Here is a 15255-nt window from a genome sequence, read left to right as displayed (position 1 = left end):
AGATACAGTAAAAGCAATTCCTAAAACACTGTGAAATATAAGTAAACCAAATACCTGACCTGTGATATCTATGTATAGAAAAACAAACAAAAAATAACAGCATCTTTCCTAGGCTCCTCACTGGTCCCATACCTGGGATAACAGGAAAATACACACAGTTTGAAAAGAAGCTATTATTTAAAAGCCTTAGAAAAGTAGACAAGCAAACTTACTGTTGACTTATTTTCTTTATTGAATTAAAATTACATTACTATAAAATAGCAATGTACATACAGAGGGATTTGCTGTATCATAGTATATACAATTGTCTTTAAAAAGTCAGGATGCAAGTTACAGTGATTATGAATATAAATTTTATATTAAAACATTCTCCATACGTGATTTATTTGACTGTTTTGGTTCGAAGTCGTCGTTTGAGAATCTGATGATCACTTTCTTTCACTTTATGGTCCATCAAAATCTGAAATTAACAATTTCACAATTTTTTATAAATAAAAATAAAAATGAAAGCTTACTTACAATTAATAAGCTATGTTCATGTTCTTAATAATTGAAATAAGTACATGACAGTACTTTTTGTCTTCCTGGACTGCAGATATACAATCTTCTATAAAAAAGCATGCCTAAGGTAGTAGATTTTATAAAAGATTCTTTCAACACTACCTAATTCTGGAATTAAAATCATCCACAATTTTACTGAATTCATAGCTTGAAATAATTACTAAAATATTTGGAGACAAGTGCCTCAAATAATTTTTAGGAAATGATTTTTTGCAGTAACAAGAATATAACTTAGAAAGTAGAAACAGCATTATTTTGCAACTAAGAAAAGAAATAACTTCAGCCAAGGGAGAAAATTATGTACTTATCAGACAGATGGAGAAAAGTAACCAAGAGAACAGTACTTCCAAAAGCATGTCCTAATGATCCTAATTCTTTACTACTTGCTTCAAGTGTCTATCTTTTATCTGATGGCTACTGTTGTAAAAGGTCTCTCCTGATTTTTCTTGGCCATTTTCTGTTGAAGGCTTTTTCTTTAATTCCTTTTCTATCTTCACTTCCATCCACTAGGCAGATGTAAGCATGATAGAAAATTAGAACTTTCCCTGTAATAGAACAGCCTGTTCTGAGTAAGGAGAATGAGTCATAGAGTCAGGGTGACAAACTATAGTCTTTTCTTAAGAAAACCTGGAAGCCTTAGAGGGAAAGTGGGAGGAAATGACTGAATGTCTATTCTATATTTTTAGCAGGCAGACTTAGGCCCAGATTTGTACAACTCTTGTGATAAAGATAATAAGAAAAACAGATGTTAGAAGCCAATAAATTATTAAATAGTGATAATTCTATTGATGGAATTAAAATTCCTCTTATGAGTTTATAAATGCAGATGTAAGTGACACTTGTATACATTAATGCAGCATTTATAGTCAATTACTATAAATTTAACACATCCAGTACCAAAAGTACAACATTTAGAGCGTGTTTTAAGAGATATGGTCTACAGAATAAAATTTCAAACCATTATATAATTCAAATTGTTATGAATACTTCAGAATTAAAAGGAACATAAACAGTTTTACTTTCAAGAAAACTTAAATAGTAGCTTACCACTTGGCCAGATATATCAATAGGAGATGAAATTTCATTTGTGTATAATTTCCGTTTGGCCCGTTTTGGTCGAGACACATTTTCTTTACTTACTTCTACATTTGAGAGCTTTGAAGAGCTTATTGTTTCAATTATCTTCTTTGCTATGAAAAAAATACATTAGTTAAATCTTGAAATAATTTTCTAACTGCAAATATTTGAAATCCTTAATAAAGAACCATATTAAAAAGAAAAGCACTGCAATTTATAAATGGTAAAAGGTCACGAATAGAAAACTCACAAAGAAAAAAATTAAATGCCTAATAAACACACACATTAATGATCAACAGCAAAAATAAAATGGCAAATAAATAAAATATCACTTCACTAATGTTCAACATATTGAAAAGGTTTGGTAAATTATAGTACAACCAGTAAAACTCAGGCATCTTTAATGACTTGGAAGAGGTTTATACTACATTAAGGAAAAGATCAGGATACATATATAGTGGACCATGCATCACTAAGAACAATAAGGTGGTAGAGCTAGTTCAGTACTCACATGTAAAGACGTCCACAATGAATACTAAGTGAAAGTAACTTGTAACTGTGAGCCCTTTACTCCTAGTTAACAAACGCGTGCACATGCACACATAGAGTAAAAGAAACCAAATTGTTAACAGTTGATTGCTTCTGGTAAGTTGAATAGGAATTTAAAAACTTCTTACTTTGTACATATGCTTTATTTTTTTAATAGACACATATTGATTTTAACAGAAAACATACTTCCATTTGGGAAAACTTCTGGATAGAAAATCCATGTACATATGTTATCAACTATATATTTTTTTAAATAGAAAACACATTTAAGGAAATATGCTGAACTGAGGTCTACTTGTCAAGGGCTGAGCTGAGCCTGAGAGCTGAGCTGCCAGATGTCAGAGTGGCTAATTAAGACAACAAGTCAAAATGAAAGTTAAAGCCTTTAACCACTTAACTGCAGTTGAATAAGCAAGAGGCTAAACCTGAGAAAGCGCCACCTCCCACCGCCCTTCTACATTCCCCCATGGAATAATGCACAGTCTGGGTCAGGTGCATCAGCACAGAAGTTGGGGTGACCTTATTGCCAAGTGAGCCCTAAACAAAAGGCTCTTGCACTTGCAGTTTTATGGACCTTGGTGCTGGAGACCAGGGGGGAGGGCTAGGAGTGGAAAAGTAGAGTCAGAGTGGAGAAAAGTGTCTTCAAGTTTCCCTCCACTTCCCCGTCATAATGTCTTTGGCAGAGATGCCTGAGGACGTTCTCTACTGAAGGCCCCCAATTAATAGGATACAAATGAAGGCCCCTAGGCTAGGAATGCAGACATGTGTAAGAGTATGGCTGGCAAGAGACCTGGGTCCTTGACTAACTCCCTTCACAGACTGCGATGCATTGGCTGTGTATCAAGTTTGATGTAGGGACGGTAGCTTTCCCTCATGAGACATAACATGTAAAAGCTTTGTAATTGCCTAAGGTCAGCCTGAAACAAATCACACATAGGATTTTGGCCTGGAGCTTCGAAATTCCTCACTACTGTGTGCCAACCACTATACTAAGAGCTGAGGATGTAAACTAGACAGACATTTTGCACTTGTAGAGCTTATATTCTACTGGAAAAGATAATAAGAAAACAAAAAATTATATAGTTTAAATAATTCATTTTGCACTTTGAAAAGATCACTCTGGCTTCCGTGTACTGAATGGATAAGAGATAGACAAAAGGGATAAACTGGGAAACCAGCAGTTACTGAGTAATGGATTAACAGTAGTTAACAGAGCAGCAGAATTTTAAGCACTAATCTCTGTTTTCTTCTTTTCTCCCTTTATTTCCAAGTGATCAACAACAGACATGTACTGCAGTTACAATCCCAAACAGGGATACTTTATATTACTAGAAATAAGTTTTTAAAAATTCCACACCGGGTATATAGGTAGGGAAGCCGTTAAGGAGCTGAGTCAACCAAGCAAGGGAGTCATTACCAGGTGGGTACCTCCCTCTCCTCGAAAACATATTTCTTTTTAATATATAAGCAACGGTCAACATAATTTAAATAAAATACAGAAGCATCTAAAATAACAAGTCCCACCTCTCCAAATTTAGACATTTAACAGTTTGCTGTTTGTCTCTCCAGATATTTTCTATGCTTATACAAACTATACCTTTCAAAGAATGTATATATTTTTTGAAAAATATATACAAATGGGTCTAAGTCTGAAGTTCCCAAACTGAGTACCAAGACATGCTGCAGCAAATTCACAAGAGCAGCTCAGAATATTTTAAATTTTTGAGGAAAACAGTGACACTCAGTAACTCAGGGTAGTTCAGTTTCAAAACGATATCACATTACCTTCCTTCTGATGATGACATATTTTGGCAACCTGGATTTTCAGGAGCTGAATTTTCAGTGATTGTTTGGCCTTAAGTATTAACGGATGGGACTATTAGGTGTTTCTTTGAGTGCATGGACACAATGAAAAAAATTACTGAGACATTAAGGGCACTGTGAACCAAGAAAGTTTGGGAAGCTCTGTGGTTAAGCTTTTACAGAAAGTATTTTTACACAACCAATCTGACTAAATTCAACTGTCCCTGCTTTCAGTCCCTTTCCATCCTCATTCTCCCCACCTCTAGTCTCCAATTTATCCTATTGCTACCATTCAGGTACTCTAATGAAAACTCACTCCTTCCTGCCCCCTTCCTCCCAATAATCTCTCCACATTCTAGATGCCAGATGCATATTGCTACCTGTAATTGCCTGCACATTCCCTACACTTTCCTGGTACTCTATTTGTGTTAAAACTGTTCCCTCTGGTAGATGTATATATAAATATATATTTATGTATACGTGTATAGAGAGAATATATATCTTAGCACATATTAATACAAAAGTATTAGTATGTCTACATTATATTATAAAGAAAAAAGCATTAAGCAACTAAACTCAATACGTATTTATAGAAATATATGCTTTTGATATATATGATTAGGTAATGTTTATACATGCAGAGAAAAAAACAGTAGAAGAATATATACCATAATACTAACAGTGGTTATCTCTAGGAGGTATAATCTTCCAACATGTCAACACCCAGGTTAAATCCCATCTCTTCTATAAAATCTTCCCATAGCCCCCAAACAAACAGCTCTCTTCCTCCAATACTACCATGCACTTTCCTTGTATCTCTACAACTATTACATTAAGTAGCCTGCTCTGCATCAATTACTTAAATACAGATCTTTCTCTTCCATTACACAGTGAACACCAAGGCATATCATCCTTTCATGTTTCCTCCCTAAATACCTAACATAAGACACTGTCTATTGGAAATATAATAGTCACTGTTGTTGAGTTTATACACCAATCAGATATTAGAAAACACCATATATCTAACGTAAAAGGTCATTTAATTAATATTCTGCAAACCTTTTGATTGAAGAATAGTTGGAGAATGTTGTAAGAAATCTCCAAATTTCTGTAGCGTTCCTTCTTTTTTCTTAGCAGGCACGTTTATACTAATTGTGGATGCCTGACTCCGTAAAGAATAGGTTTTCTTAGATGATGGGCGTGTGGAAACCTAATAAACAAACACTTCTTGTTATTGTTGATGAGGAATGTTAGAAGGAAACAGTTATAGCCATAGTTGAATTAAAGAGGCCAGGCACAGGTTATGAATTCTCAGGCAGGGAACTTGGGATTAAGAATATAAGGAGAGGGATGAAAGGGCCAGAGAATGAGTGTGATAGAATGATAAGTCAGAGGTGAACACATCAAGGGGTACCTGCTACTTGCCAAATGCCAAAGGTTATATACTCTGAGCTGAATTAGATGAATAGAAAATGAAAGAGAAATAATTTATAACTGGACAAAACCCAACTTCTGAATAATTATTACTAATCAAATTTGACATTTTTATTTTCATCTTCTACTTTATAAATGTAAGTTATGAAAATGGTCAATTTTGGACAAATTAGAAGACAAACCTTTTGTTCCTTTTTGACAGAAGAATTTCTATGCTCAGAAACAGGGGACTTCAAATTAGTTCTGGGTGTAGTATTCTTCTTATTTTCAAATTTCACAAAGTCCTAAAAATAATGAATTTCAGCACTGATTAATTTCTTTTTTTTTTTTTTTTTTTTGATTAATTTCTTGACAGTGTTTTCTTTCTCTCTCTAGACTCCAGGGGAGGAAAAAAAAAGAACAAAAGCAAACTAACAAACAAACAACAACAAAACAAGAAAATGGTTCTTAAACAGGGGCAATTCTGACCCCAGGGGACATTGGCATTGTCTGAAGATATTTTTGGTTGTCACTGCTGGGGATAAGGGGCAGGTTTAATGGAAACTAGTGGGTAGAGGCCAGGAATACTGCTAAAAACTCCTTAAAATGTATAGGGCATTGAACTCTCCCAAACAAAGAAATATCTGGCTGAAAATGTCAATCATGCTGAAGCTAAGAAACCCTGACTGAAGGTACAATGTTTTTTGCCAGCCTCATTGAAATATTACTCATATGTAACATATGTAAGTTTAAGCGCACAGCATGATGATGTAATACATGTTTTTATTGCAAAATGATTGAAGGTATGAATTTTTCACATGCATCATGATGAAATTACATTAGTTAAATGAAGGGATAACATCTTTTATTTGAACCCCATCTTGACAATACAACATAGCAATATATTTATCTACCCTTTTCCCAACTCCCAAATCATGCTGAGCATGACCTCTAACTGATGCTTAGTGACACTGAAAACAAAACAAAAATCTGCAGTATAAGCACAGGTAAAATGTGAAGGTTAAGAAACACAATCTGTTTTTGCTACTAAAAAGGCATGACATCTTACTCTTCTTTTCCCCACTTAATCTTACTTAAGACAAAGTCTTTTGTAGTACATTAACTGAACTGAACTTGTGCAAATACTAATCGTACTAAAGATTATAAGCATAAAAGGAAAAAAAAAAAAGGCAAGAACAGAAGCAGAGAGATCATGACTGAACCTCAGAATTCAAGTTACCAAGTAAAGTCTTAAGGATCACAAGAAGAAGAATTCCTAAAAGAGGGAAGACAGATAGATGGTAATCAGGGGAAGCAAAGGAAGAAAGATTGTAACTCCATCATACTTGTAGTGTTCAATAAAGAGCTCTTTGGAGTCTTCACTAGATTAGAATATAGCACTGTATAAATTATTTTCCTCAGGACTTTACAACACTCAGTTTATTACAGCAGTGAAGAGCTAGCAAAATCAGTTAAAACTTTTTAAGTTTCTACATGGTTACCCTACAACAATCTGTGTATCTATTCTGAAATTGGGAGTATATGCCGGCAGTAAAATGAATAATTCTATCTTAACCCTCTGAGTATACAACCAATTTTTCCTTTTCCTTTGAAAAAAATGAATCAAATCGACATAGATGTTAGTCACCATGTTAACAAAGATGATGAAATTAAACTACTTAGTACAGTTGACCCTCGAACAAAACAGGTTTGAAATGCATGAGTCTGCTTATACACTGATTTTTTTCAATAGTAAATACTACATTACTACGCGATCTGTAGATGGTTGAATCCGTGGATGAGGAACCTCACATACTGAGGGCCGACTGTAAGTTACACAAGATTTTTCTGCGCAGCGGCTGGCACCTAACCCTCATGTCGTTCAAGGGTCAACTGTATCTTAATGGTATCTAAAGTGTACTAAATATAAATTAAATAAATATAGAATAAAAGGTAACTAAGGCTCTCCAAGACAGTCGCTAAAGGTGTTCTATGTGTAGAAGGAAATATGCTAAATAATGTTCATTCAGCAAATGTATTACCTGACAGAGAGCCTCAGGAGTACGGTTAATATTATTTCTGCTCTTCCACCAACTTGAAAATATACTACTCTTTAAAGGAGTGAAAAAGACAAGTTGGAAAAAAAGTTATTGTGCTAGAGAGTTTATAATTATAGTTTTAAACATAAATATTTCTGTTAACATAAATATTACCATTTATTATGTATCTACCATATGCGGAACAAAAGCAAAACATTTTAAACATATTATATCTAATTCTTTATTTCCAAAAGGAGGAAAGTGAGGATCGGAAAGTTTATGTGACTGGCTAGAATATGACAGAAGGTTTGGTAACCCCACGATCAGAAAGCTGTAGCAGGAAGAAGTAAATCACTCTTGGCCTACCACTAAATCGAGACCCAAATTTTAATACTGGCTCATAGAAAAAGAATTTCTCTTCTGAAACCTACTATGATCATAGAGACCTAAGATTTTAGTTAAATGACAAAGATTATATTCAAGCAAGTTAGTCGTTTCAGTTTCTCTAATTCCTTTTATCAACCCCTTTTCTCTTCCACTGGAGGGAAAGTGACTAAGTTTGAACAGGACTGGTATACTGAAATAGCTCGCTACTAAAATTCACCACCATTTGACCTGTCATAGCTTCACTAAAAGAAGGAATAATCTATATATTTTAAAATCTATAAGCTTTTTGTTTGAGGACTATTCACCACAGTAATATTCTTAAAACAGTATTAAATATACCATAAACTATGATTTTAGTCTCTAATAGCAGTGCTTATGAATAGGAGGGCAATGTAACAGAATTTAACTATATATTATCACTGAGCTTAATAATAATAAGGTTTACTTGTTTAATTCACTTAATAGTTAAGTATTTACCTCCTCCATTTCATTACTCTTCCTCTTCCGGGCCTTGGGAATCTTAACCGTCACTGGTGAGGTACAACCCAGGTGCTTCACTGCCATTTTGTTTGGCTGTAAAGGTGTAAATTGAATCTCTAACTCAGGTTTTGGAAATCGAGAACTTTGATTATTTTCTGTTGACACTTCACAAGAGTCAAGGACTACAGATCCATCCTACAACAGAATTTAAAAGGAAAACAAATCTTATTTGCAGAATATGAATTTCTAAATTGCCAAAAACTAACTCTCTCAAATACCTATTAAAAACAATAAATTGGAAAAGATAAAAAGTTTGCTGGATCAAATTTGCTACAGCGAGGACAGAAAGACTGAGTTATCATCTACTTTCTCCAGGTTTATATATGGTATGTTAAAATTGAGAGAAACTTAGAGATCAGTATTTCCGAAACCTGTGTCATCATAAGAATTATCTAGAGAAATTGTTTAAAAGATTCTTGGACCCTACCACAAACCTACTAAATCAGAACTCTCCAAGGAAAGAGTCAAGGATTTTTAATAAGCACCCTAGTTATGGTAAACTAAAATTTGCTGTAAATTCTTTACTGTTCTTCCCATTGAGAGATAAGAGTCTCATTCCCCTTCCTTGAATTGGGGCTGGCCTTAATGGCTTCCATGACTAATAGCATGTGGTGGAAGTAACATGATTCTTCTGAAGCCTTGTAAGGAATGGCTTGTGTTATTTGCCCAGATCAAAATGCCTTTCTCTTCCCATTCTCTGCTTGGTAAACTTCTATTCACCTTCAAGACCCAGTACGATGTTACTTTTTCTAATTCCGCGTCCACAACCACTCAGGCAAAATTCATCATATCCTCCTCATCAGTGTTTCTTCTTAGCACTCTCTTTATAGCACTTAGTCCATAAGGTGAAACAAGATAGTCATTAAATACCTGTCTTATTAGACTTCTTATTCCTTGAGGATGGCGATCATATCTTACTTATGTCTTTCTCCTCAGTGCAAGGTTCCCAACAATGAATGTTCCCAATAAATGTGTTTTTAAAATAAATATTTAAAAAGTAATTTTATTTTCAAAAAGTGACATAGAATTTTTATCTATTTCATAGGCAATCTAAGAAACTACATTATCCAACGTGAGTCACAGAACCCTAAGCCCATTTCAAACTAAGGAAACTCATTGTGAGGTTATTGGGATTTGGTGGTAAAGTTATAAAATGGGTAAAATTTCCAAAAAATACTATCTACTAGAATGCTTATTAAATGGACTGCTTATGAGGGAAAATAGTCATCCATGTTTTATCTTTTGTGGGATTTCCTATTTCTGACCATCAAATTTGTTTATGATCAAAGACCTGTTTGAGATCAGTATCATTTTGAGAGGAAATTAATACCATTTGGGGATCAAATTTCCCCAAAAGAATTGCATCTCCCCTCAAAAGCCTTCAGTTTTCCTTTCCCTAGCCAAGAGCACACACAGCTAACTGTACAGCAAGATACCTACAACAAGTGATTAAATTATACTTGCAAGTGTTTTTTAGTAATTAATGGTCATTGGTAAAGAGGGTTAAAAAGTGGACTGCGTTATCAAATACCCACCTCTACTTCATCCCTGGAAATTTCAAAACTTGTTGACTGAGGTTCAGTTTCAACCCTGCCAGGATCCATTGAACTCATATGTCTGGGCTGGATATCCATGGTCTGTTTTTCCTAAAGTAAGGAAATATTAAAGCAACAAGCCACCGTAACCGAATATACATTAAAATACTTCACCTAAAGAATATAATATCAAGATTTGGGTGAATTCAATAGTGGAAGTAATTAAAGACTTCTTCAACGACCAACTAACTCTCCTTCTTCTCTTTCATCCTCAGAGAGTTAGGAAAGGCTGGGCAACTTTCCAGCCTCTTCTGAATCTGATCTAAAGAGAAATTTGAAAGATTACTTTCAACTTCCAAGGTGTTTTACATATATTCTCTCATTTTACTTTCACTGCAACTCTGAGATTTGGCAAGAATTGTTATTCCTACCTTCCAGATGAAGAAATAGAGGGAAATTAAATAACATGACCATGGTCTGTACTGAGTTGGAGCTTGAACACCCAAAATCACTTTGATAACACAATTTTCAAAAACTACAGGTGTCTTAGGAATGCAACTATAGCATTAGCATAGAAAAGACCATACTGATAACTAAATCTTTCCTTGCTGCACACTCTTCATCCCACTTAATCAGTCATAGGGTATGCTCTATTCCTAAGCCCTACTTAAGGGATCTATAAAAAAAATCAGAATACATTTTTAAACTTGATAAATTCCAACGTGCACCTTCTAATCACTACCATCAAAATCAAAAGTCAAATACATCTCTTATGTCACCTACCTATAATTGTCAAATAAAAAAGATCCTATTGCATTCATAATGGGGAAAGCAACTAGCATGTACTGACTTCCACTGTGGTAATAACTGTGCTAATTGTTTTACAAATGCTCTCAGTTAATTTTCACAGTTCTATTAGAAAGACATCATCATCTCTGTTTTAAAGTTTGCAAATGTTAAGTAATTTTCCTAAAGGTCCCAAAAACACACTGACAGCAGTTGATACCTAGTTTTTCTAACTTTCTATTCTGTGCAATTTATACCACATGCTAATACCTCTGTTTTGAGCAGTCTTTCTCTTAGAATCATGAAGTCTTTTGATGTAAGAGACATATACACATAAACACATTTAATTTTATTATTGTCTGAAGGCTGTAGAACAGCAGATTTTCAAATGCAGATTATTTACTCTGGAAAGACTAGCTTCAGATGTACCCTGATTCAATTTACCTGGGAAATAGCTATCTGTGAAATGCAATACTTTCTTTATCTAGGGTTCCTAGCCCCAATGCAATATTACAAAAGTAGCTCCTGGGAATTCCCTGGTGGTCCAGTGGTTAGGACTCGGTGCTCTCACTGCCAGGGCCTGGGTTCGATCCCTGGTCGGGGAACTAAGATCCCTGCAAGCTGTGTGGTGCAGCCAGAGGAGGGGGGAAAAAAAAGTAGCTCCTGAATGACTCACATCTCCTCACCATTGTGCTTATTTTCAAAAACAATTTGTATCTTTATCATAAATTTAGGATGGGTTCAAGTATTTAAATATCACCAAGCATTCAGGCTGAGTCACATTTCCACATTTTAAAGGCAGATTAGGGACTAAATCATCAGTTGTTTATTTTCTAATTATTCTATCTGAGAGATATGACTGAAATGTTGGAGAAAGTACTATTTCTCAATTAGTCATTGATGAGTCAACCATAATGATAAACTCTGAAAACTCAAAATTCATTACAAATATCCAAATAATTTTTTCAAACTATGACTCCCCACTGATCTACTTACATTTTTATTCTTTAAAAGTTAATCAATTAAATAATTTTGAAAACTTCCTATGTTTAATTTAAAAAGGCATAGAAAGAACATGATTCTACTGACTGTTTCAGAAGTTTCTGATGTGATCTTTTTTAATTGTTCAATTTCACTATCTTTCTGTATGTTACTGGAGATCAGTGCTTTCAGCTGTATTTCTAAAGCTGCAACCAGTTGATCGCGTTCTTCCCGCCACTGTTGGAGGTTACCATCTTTCTCAGCCAATTGTGCTTTAAGCATTTCCTAAACAGAATATGGACAAAATATTAAAGTAAACCTTGCAAAATTATGAATCTAAGAATTTTTTGAAGTTATTATAAATAACACAATAAATACAACTGTGAACAGGATATATATCAAATTATGTAGTCAAGTCTCGATAAAATACTTACTTATAAAGCCAAATACATAATACCTTTATATACCTTAAATGTCCACACTGGGCACTTCTTTCAATAAAAAATTACCGCTTTTAAACTAATTCTAGCATTTCCCCCAATATTTGAGAAATGAGATGGTAAAATTACAATAAAACAAATGACAAAACTAGTAGCAACAAACAGAGAAATGAAAATTAAAAATAACATTTTCACTGGGTTCAAAAATCATAAAATAGTTAGTGGTAAATTAAAGAAAATATGTGCAAGACCTAAACATGACAAACTACAAAACATTGCTGAAAGAAATAAAAGAACACTTAAATAAACAAAGAGAGAATCTGTGTTCAAGGATCAAAAGATTCAATATTAAGATGCCAGGTCTCCCCCAAAAGATCTATAGAGTCAAAGCAACTTCAAAATCCAAGCAAGTGTGCATGTGTGTGTGTGTGTGTGTGTGTGTGTTGATAGAAATGAAAAAGCTGACTCTTAAAAATAATATGAAAATACAAATGACGTTAACAGTCAAAATTATGTTGAAAATGAAGAACAAAGTAGGAGAAATCACACTACATCATTTCAAGCCTACTATAATAATAATAATCAAGACCGTGATATTGGCGTAAGGATACATAGACATCAGAAAGCAGAGGATAGGGTCCACAAATGTTATGGTCAACTGATATTCTATAAAAATGCCAAAGAATTTCAATGGAGGAAAGGACAGTCTTTTCAACAAAGAGTGATGGAACAACTGAATAGCCAAATGGAAAAAAAGAAAAAACCTTAATCGTAATCTCACACAATGTATGAAATTTAACGCTTGGACAACTGATTTATGACAAAAGTTGCAGAGCAGTACAAAAGAAACAGTTTCTTCAATACGTACTACCAGGTCGATCGTTAATACACATTTACAATGACAACAACAGCTTTTACCCCATCTCACTACAACACAAAAATTAATTCTAGGGTTTACCTTTCATATGAAAGGTAAAACCCCAAACCTTTCAGGAATAATGTAAGAAAACATCTTCATGCCCTTGAGGTTCATAAAGGAAAAGATTGGGAAAATGAATTAAAATACCTAAGAATTTCTGTTCTAAAAAGGCAACAAGAGAGTAAAAAGGTAAACCAGAGATTGAAAGAAGGTAACTGCAACACACTCCTCTCCAGAAAGTATAAGGAACTCCTATAAAAAAAAAAAAAGATAGTCCAATAGAAGATAAGCAAGGGGACTTGGATTGGCAGAGCCAATAAACTAAACATCCAACAATACTAGCTGGAGTATAAACGGATACAACTATTTTGAAAATCAGTCTGTCATTCTACTAGAGTTCCACATATGTTTACCCTATCAACTAGCAATTCTATTCTTGGCTATATAGGCAATAGAAATGCATGCACCTGTGCACTAAGAGAAATATATAAAAATGTTAACAGGAGATCTTATGCATTAACAGCCCAAAACAGGAAACAATCCACATACATTGAACTTTAAATTGAATAGACTGAGGTATACTTATACACTGAAATATTCAGCAATGAAAACAGACTAACTCCAGCTGCCTGCAACAGTATAGATGATCCTCACAAACATGATACTGAGTGAAAGAAGCCAGAGACAAAAAATGCATTCTGTATATTTATATGTTTTCATTTATATAAAATTCATAAATGAGCAGAACTAAAGTTTAACATTAAAAGATAGAACAGTTATTACCATTCAGAAGAGGGTTCTATTTCTTAAACTCGGTGGTAGTTAAGTGGGGGCTGGCTTTATAATAATAATTCATTGAATTATATGTTTGTTTTGTTTACTTACTGTGTTATGTATGTTACAATTTAAAAAGCTTTTAAAAAAATCAACAATTTATTTCTTAAATATCATAGACACATATCCTAGGTATGATTGTAAAGAAATATATGGGAGAAAGGAGAAAGCTAGCTTTCTCTAGGATTAAAAACTCAAAGGAGGTTTACTTGCTGGCATTGCTGCTAGAGGGACTACTGATTAGGAAAGGAAAGTAGGCCCATTCCTGGGTTGGAGGTAGAGTGACTATGACAGCCAACAGCTTTGATTTCACTTCTTGCCTCTTATTACTGTCCAGGAAGGTCGGATGGGCTGTGGACAGAAACAGAACCAGCAGGAACATTTCCTGTTAAGATAAATGCAGCATTACAATCTTGCTCAACCCAACACTTCCTGAAAGTACCTCCAGTCATGTGGAGTTCTCACATGAAGTGAAATATATTGCCATCTCATTGCTGTAGTAATGACAAGTACTAGTCTCACATAACTTGTCACATGACAGAGAGAGTCAAGACTCTAAGGAAACACAACAACTAAATGGAACGTAGTATCCTAGATTAGATCCTATATCCAGAAAAAACAGTGGGAAAGCTGGTGAAATTCTAGTAAGGTCCATAAGTCAGCTAACAGTACTATAATAATATTGATTTGTTGGTTTTGATCATTGTACTGTTGTTAGGTAAGATCTAACATCAGAAGTTGGGTGAAATTCTCTGTACTAGTTTTGCAACTTTTCTGGAAATAAAATGATTTCAAAATAAAAAGGTAAAAAATTTTTAAAAATCATTGGAAAAAAATCATCCATAACTTATTGGAAATTAACATTCCTGTTTGTACAGGAAAGTTTAGCTGGTATAAGTAAAATTCTGTCATTAACAAAGGAAATTGCCAATAGATGACAACGTGATACTGCCACTTTACTATTACCGTAAATAGAGAACTAGTTTTTCATTTAAAAGTAAGGTTAATGTATTACTCAACAGCTTTCCTAGGATCAATGATGACTTTAAACTTCTTTTTTCTGATTGTCAAACAGACTAAGTTGTCGATTTAAATAGGAGGAAAAAAGACAAGCTAAGATAGAATCACTTAAGAACTAGAGCCAGTCAATGTAAAACTGAAAGTTATTTCTACCTATAGTCTTCTAGAAACTATTGAGTTGACTTAAAAAAAAAGACCTGATAAAATCAGCTTATGAGGTAAAATATAAACACCATGTTAGTAGAATCTACAGTTCAAAATGTAAATGTTTTACAATACAGTAGGGATAACCCTGTGGCAGTCAAAAGAAGAGATTTTTAAGTTCTTAATCTAAATATTGAGATATAATTATTTTCCCAACAATAAGAACT

The 15255-nt window shown here is 34.0% G+C and overlaps 1 protein-coding gene across 4 annotated transcripts in view; it reads right to left on the bottom strand.

Annotated features, from left to right (window-relative positions):
• Window positions 1-212: 212 nt before the first annotated feature.
• KIF20B (kinesin family member 20B) overlaps window positions 213-15255 on the bottom strand; it is a 65423-nt gene continuing 50380 nt past the window's right edge. For all 4 annotated transcript variants that reach the window (XM_082339378.1, XM_082339379.1, XM_082339380.1 and 1 more), the window contains 7 exons: window positions 11780-11956; window positions 9905-10015; window positions 8307-8504; window positions 5607-5708; window positions 5050-5200; window positions 1609-1751; window positions 213-460 (listed from right to left, as the gene is read on the bottom strand). In XM_082339378.1, coding sequence (XP_082195504.1) covers window positions 383-460; window positions 1609-1751; window positions 5050-5200; window positions 5607-5708; window positions 8307-8504; window positions 9905-10015; window positions 11780-11956 — 960 coding nt within the window. In that variant the 3' untranslated portion in view covers window positions 213-382. The remainder of the gene's footprint in view (window positions 461-1608; window positions 1752-5049; window positions 5201-5606; window positions 5709-8306; window positions 8505-9904; window positions 10016-11779; window positions 11957-15255) is intronic.

Source organism: Balaenoptera borealis, assembly GCF_965194805.1.
Source record: "Balaenoptera borealis genome assembly, chromosome: 10".
Classification (NCBI taxonomy): domain Eukaryota; kingdom Metazoa; phylum Chordata; class Mammalia; order Artiodactyla; family Balaenopteridae; genus Balaenoptera; species Balaenoptera borealis.
Note: the sequence above shows the minus strand (reverse complement) of the source record. Positions and strands in the feature narration are given on the sequence as shown.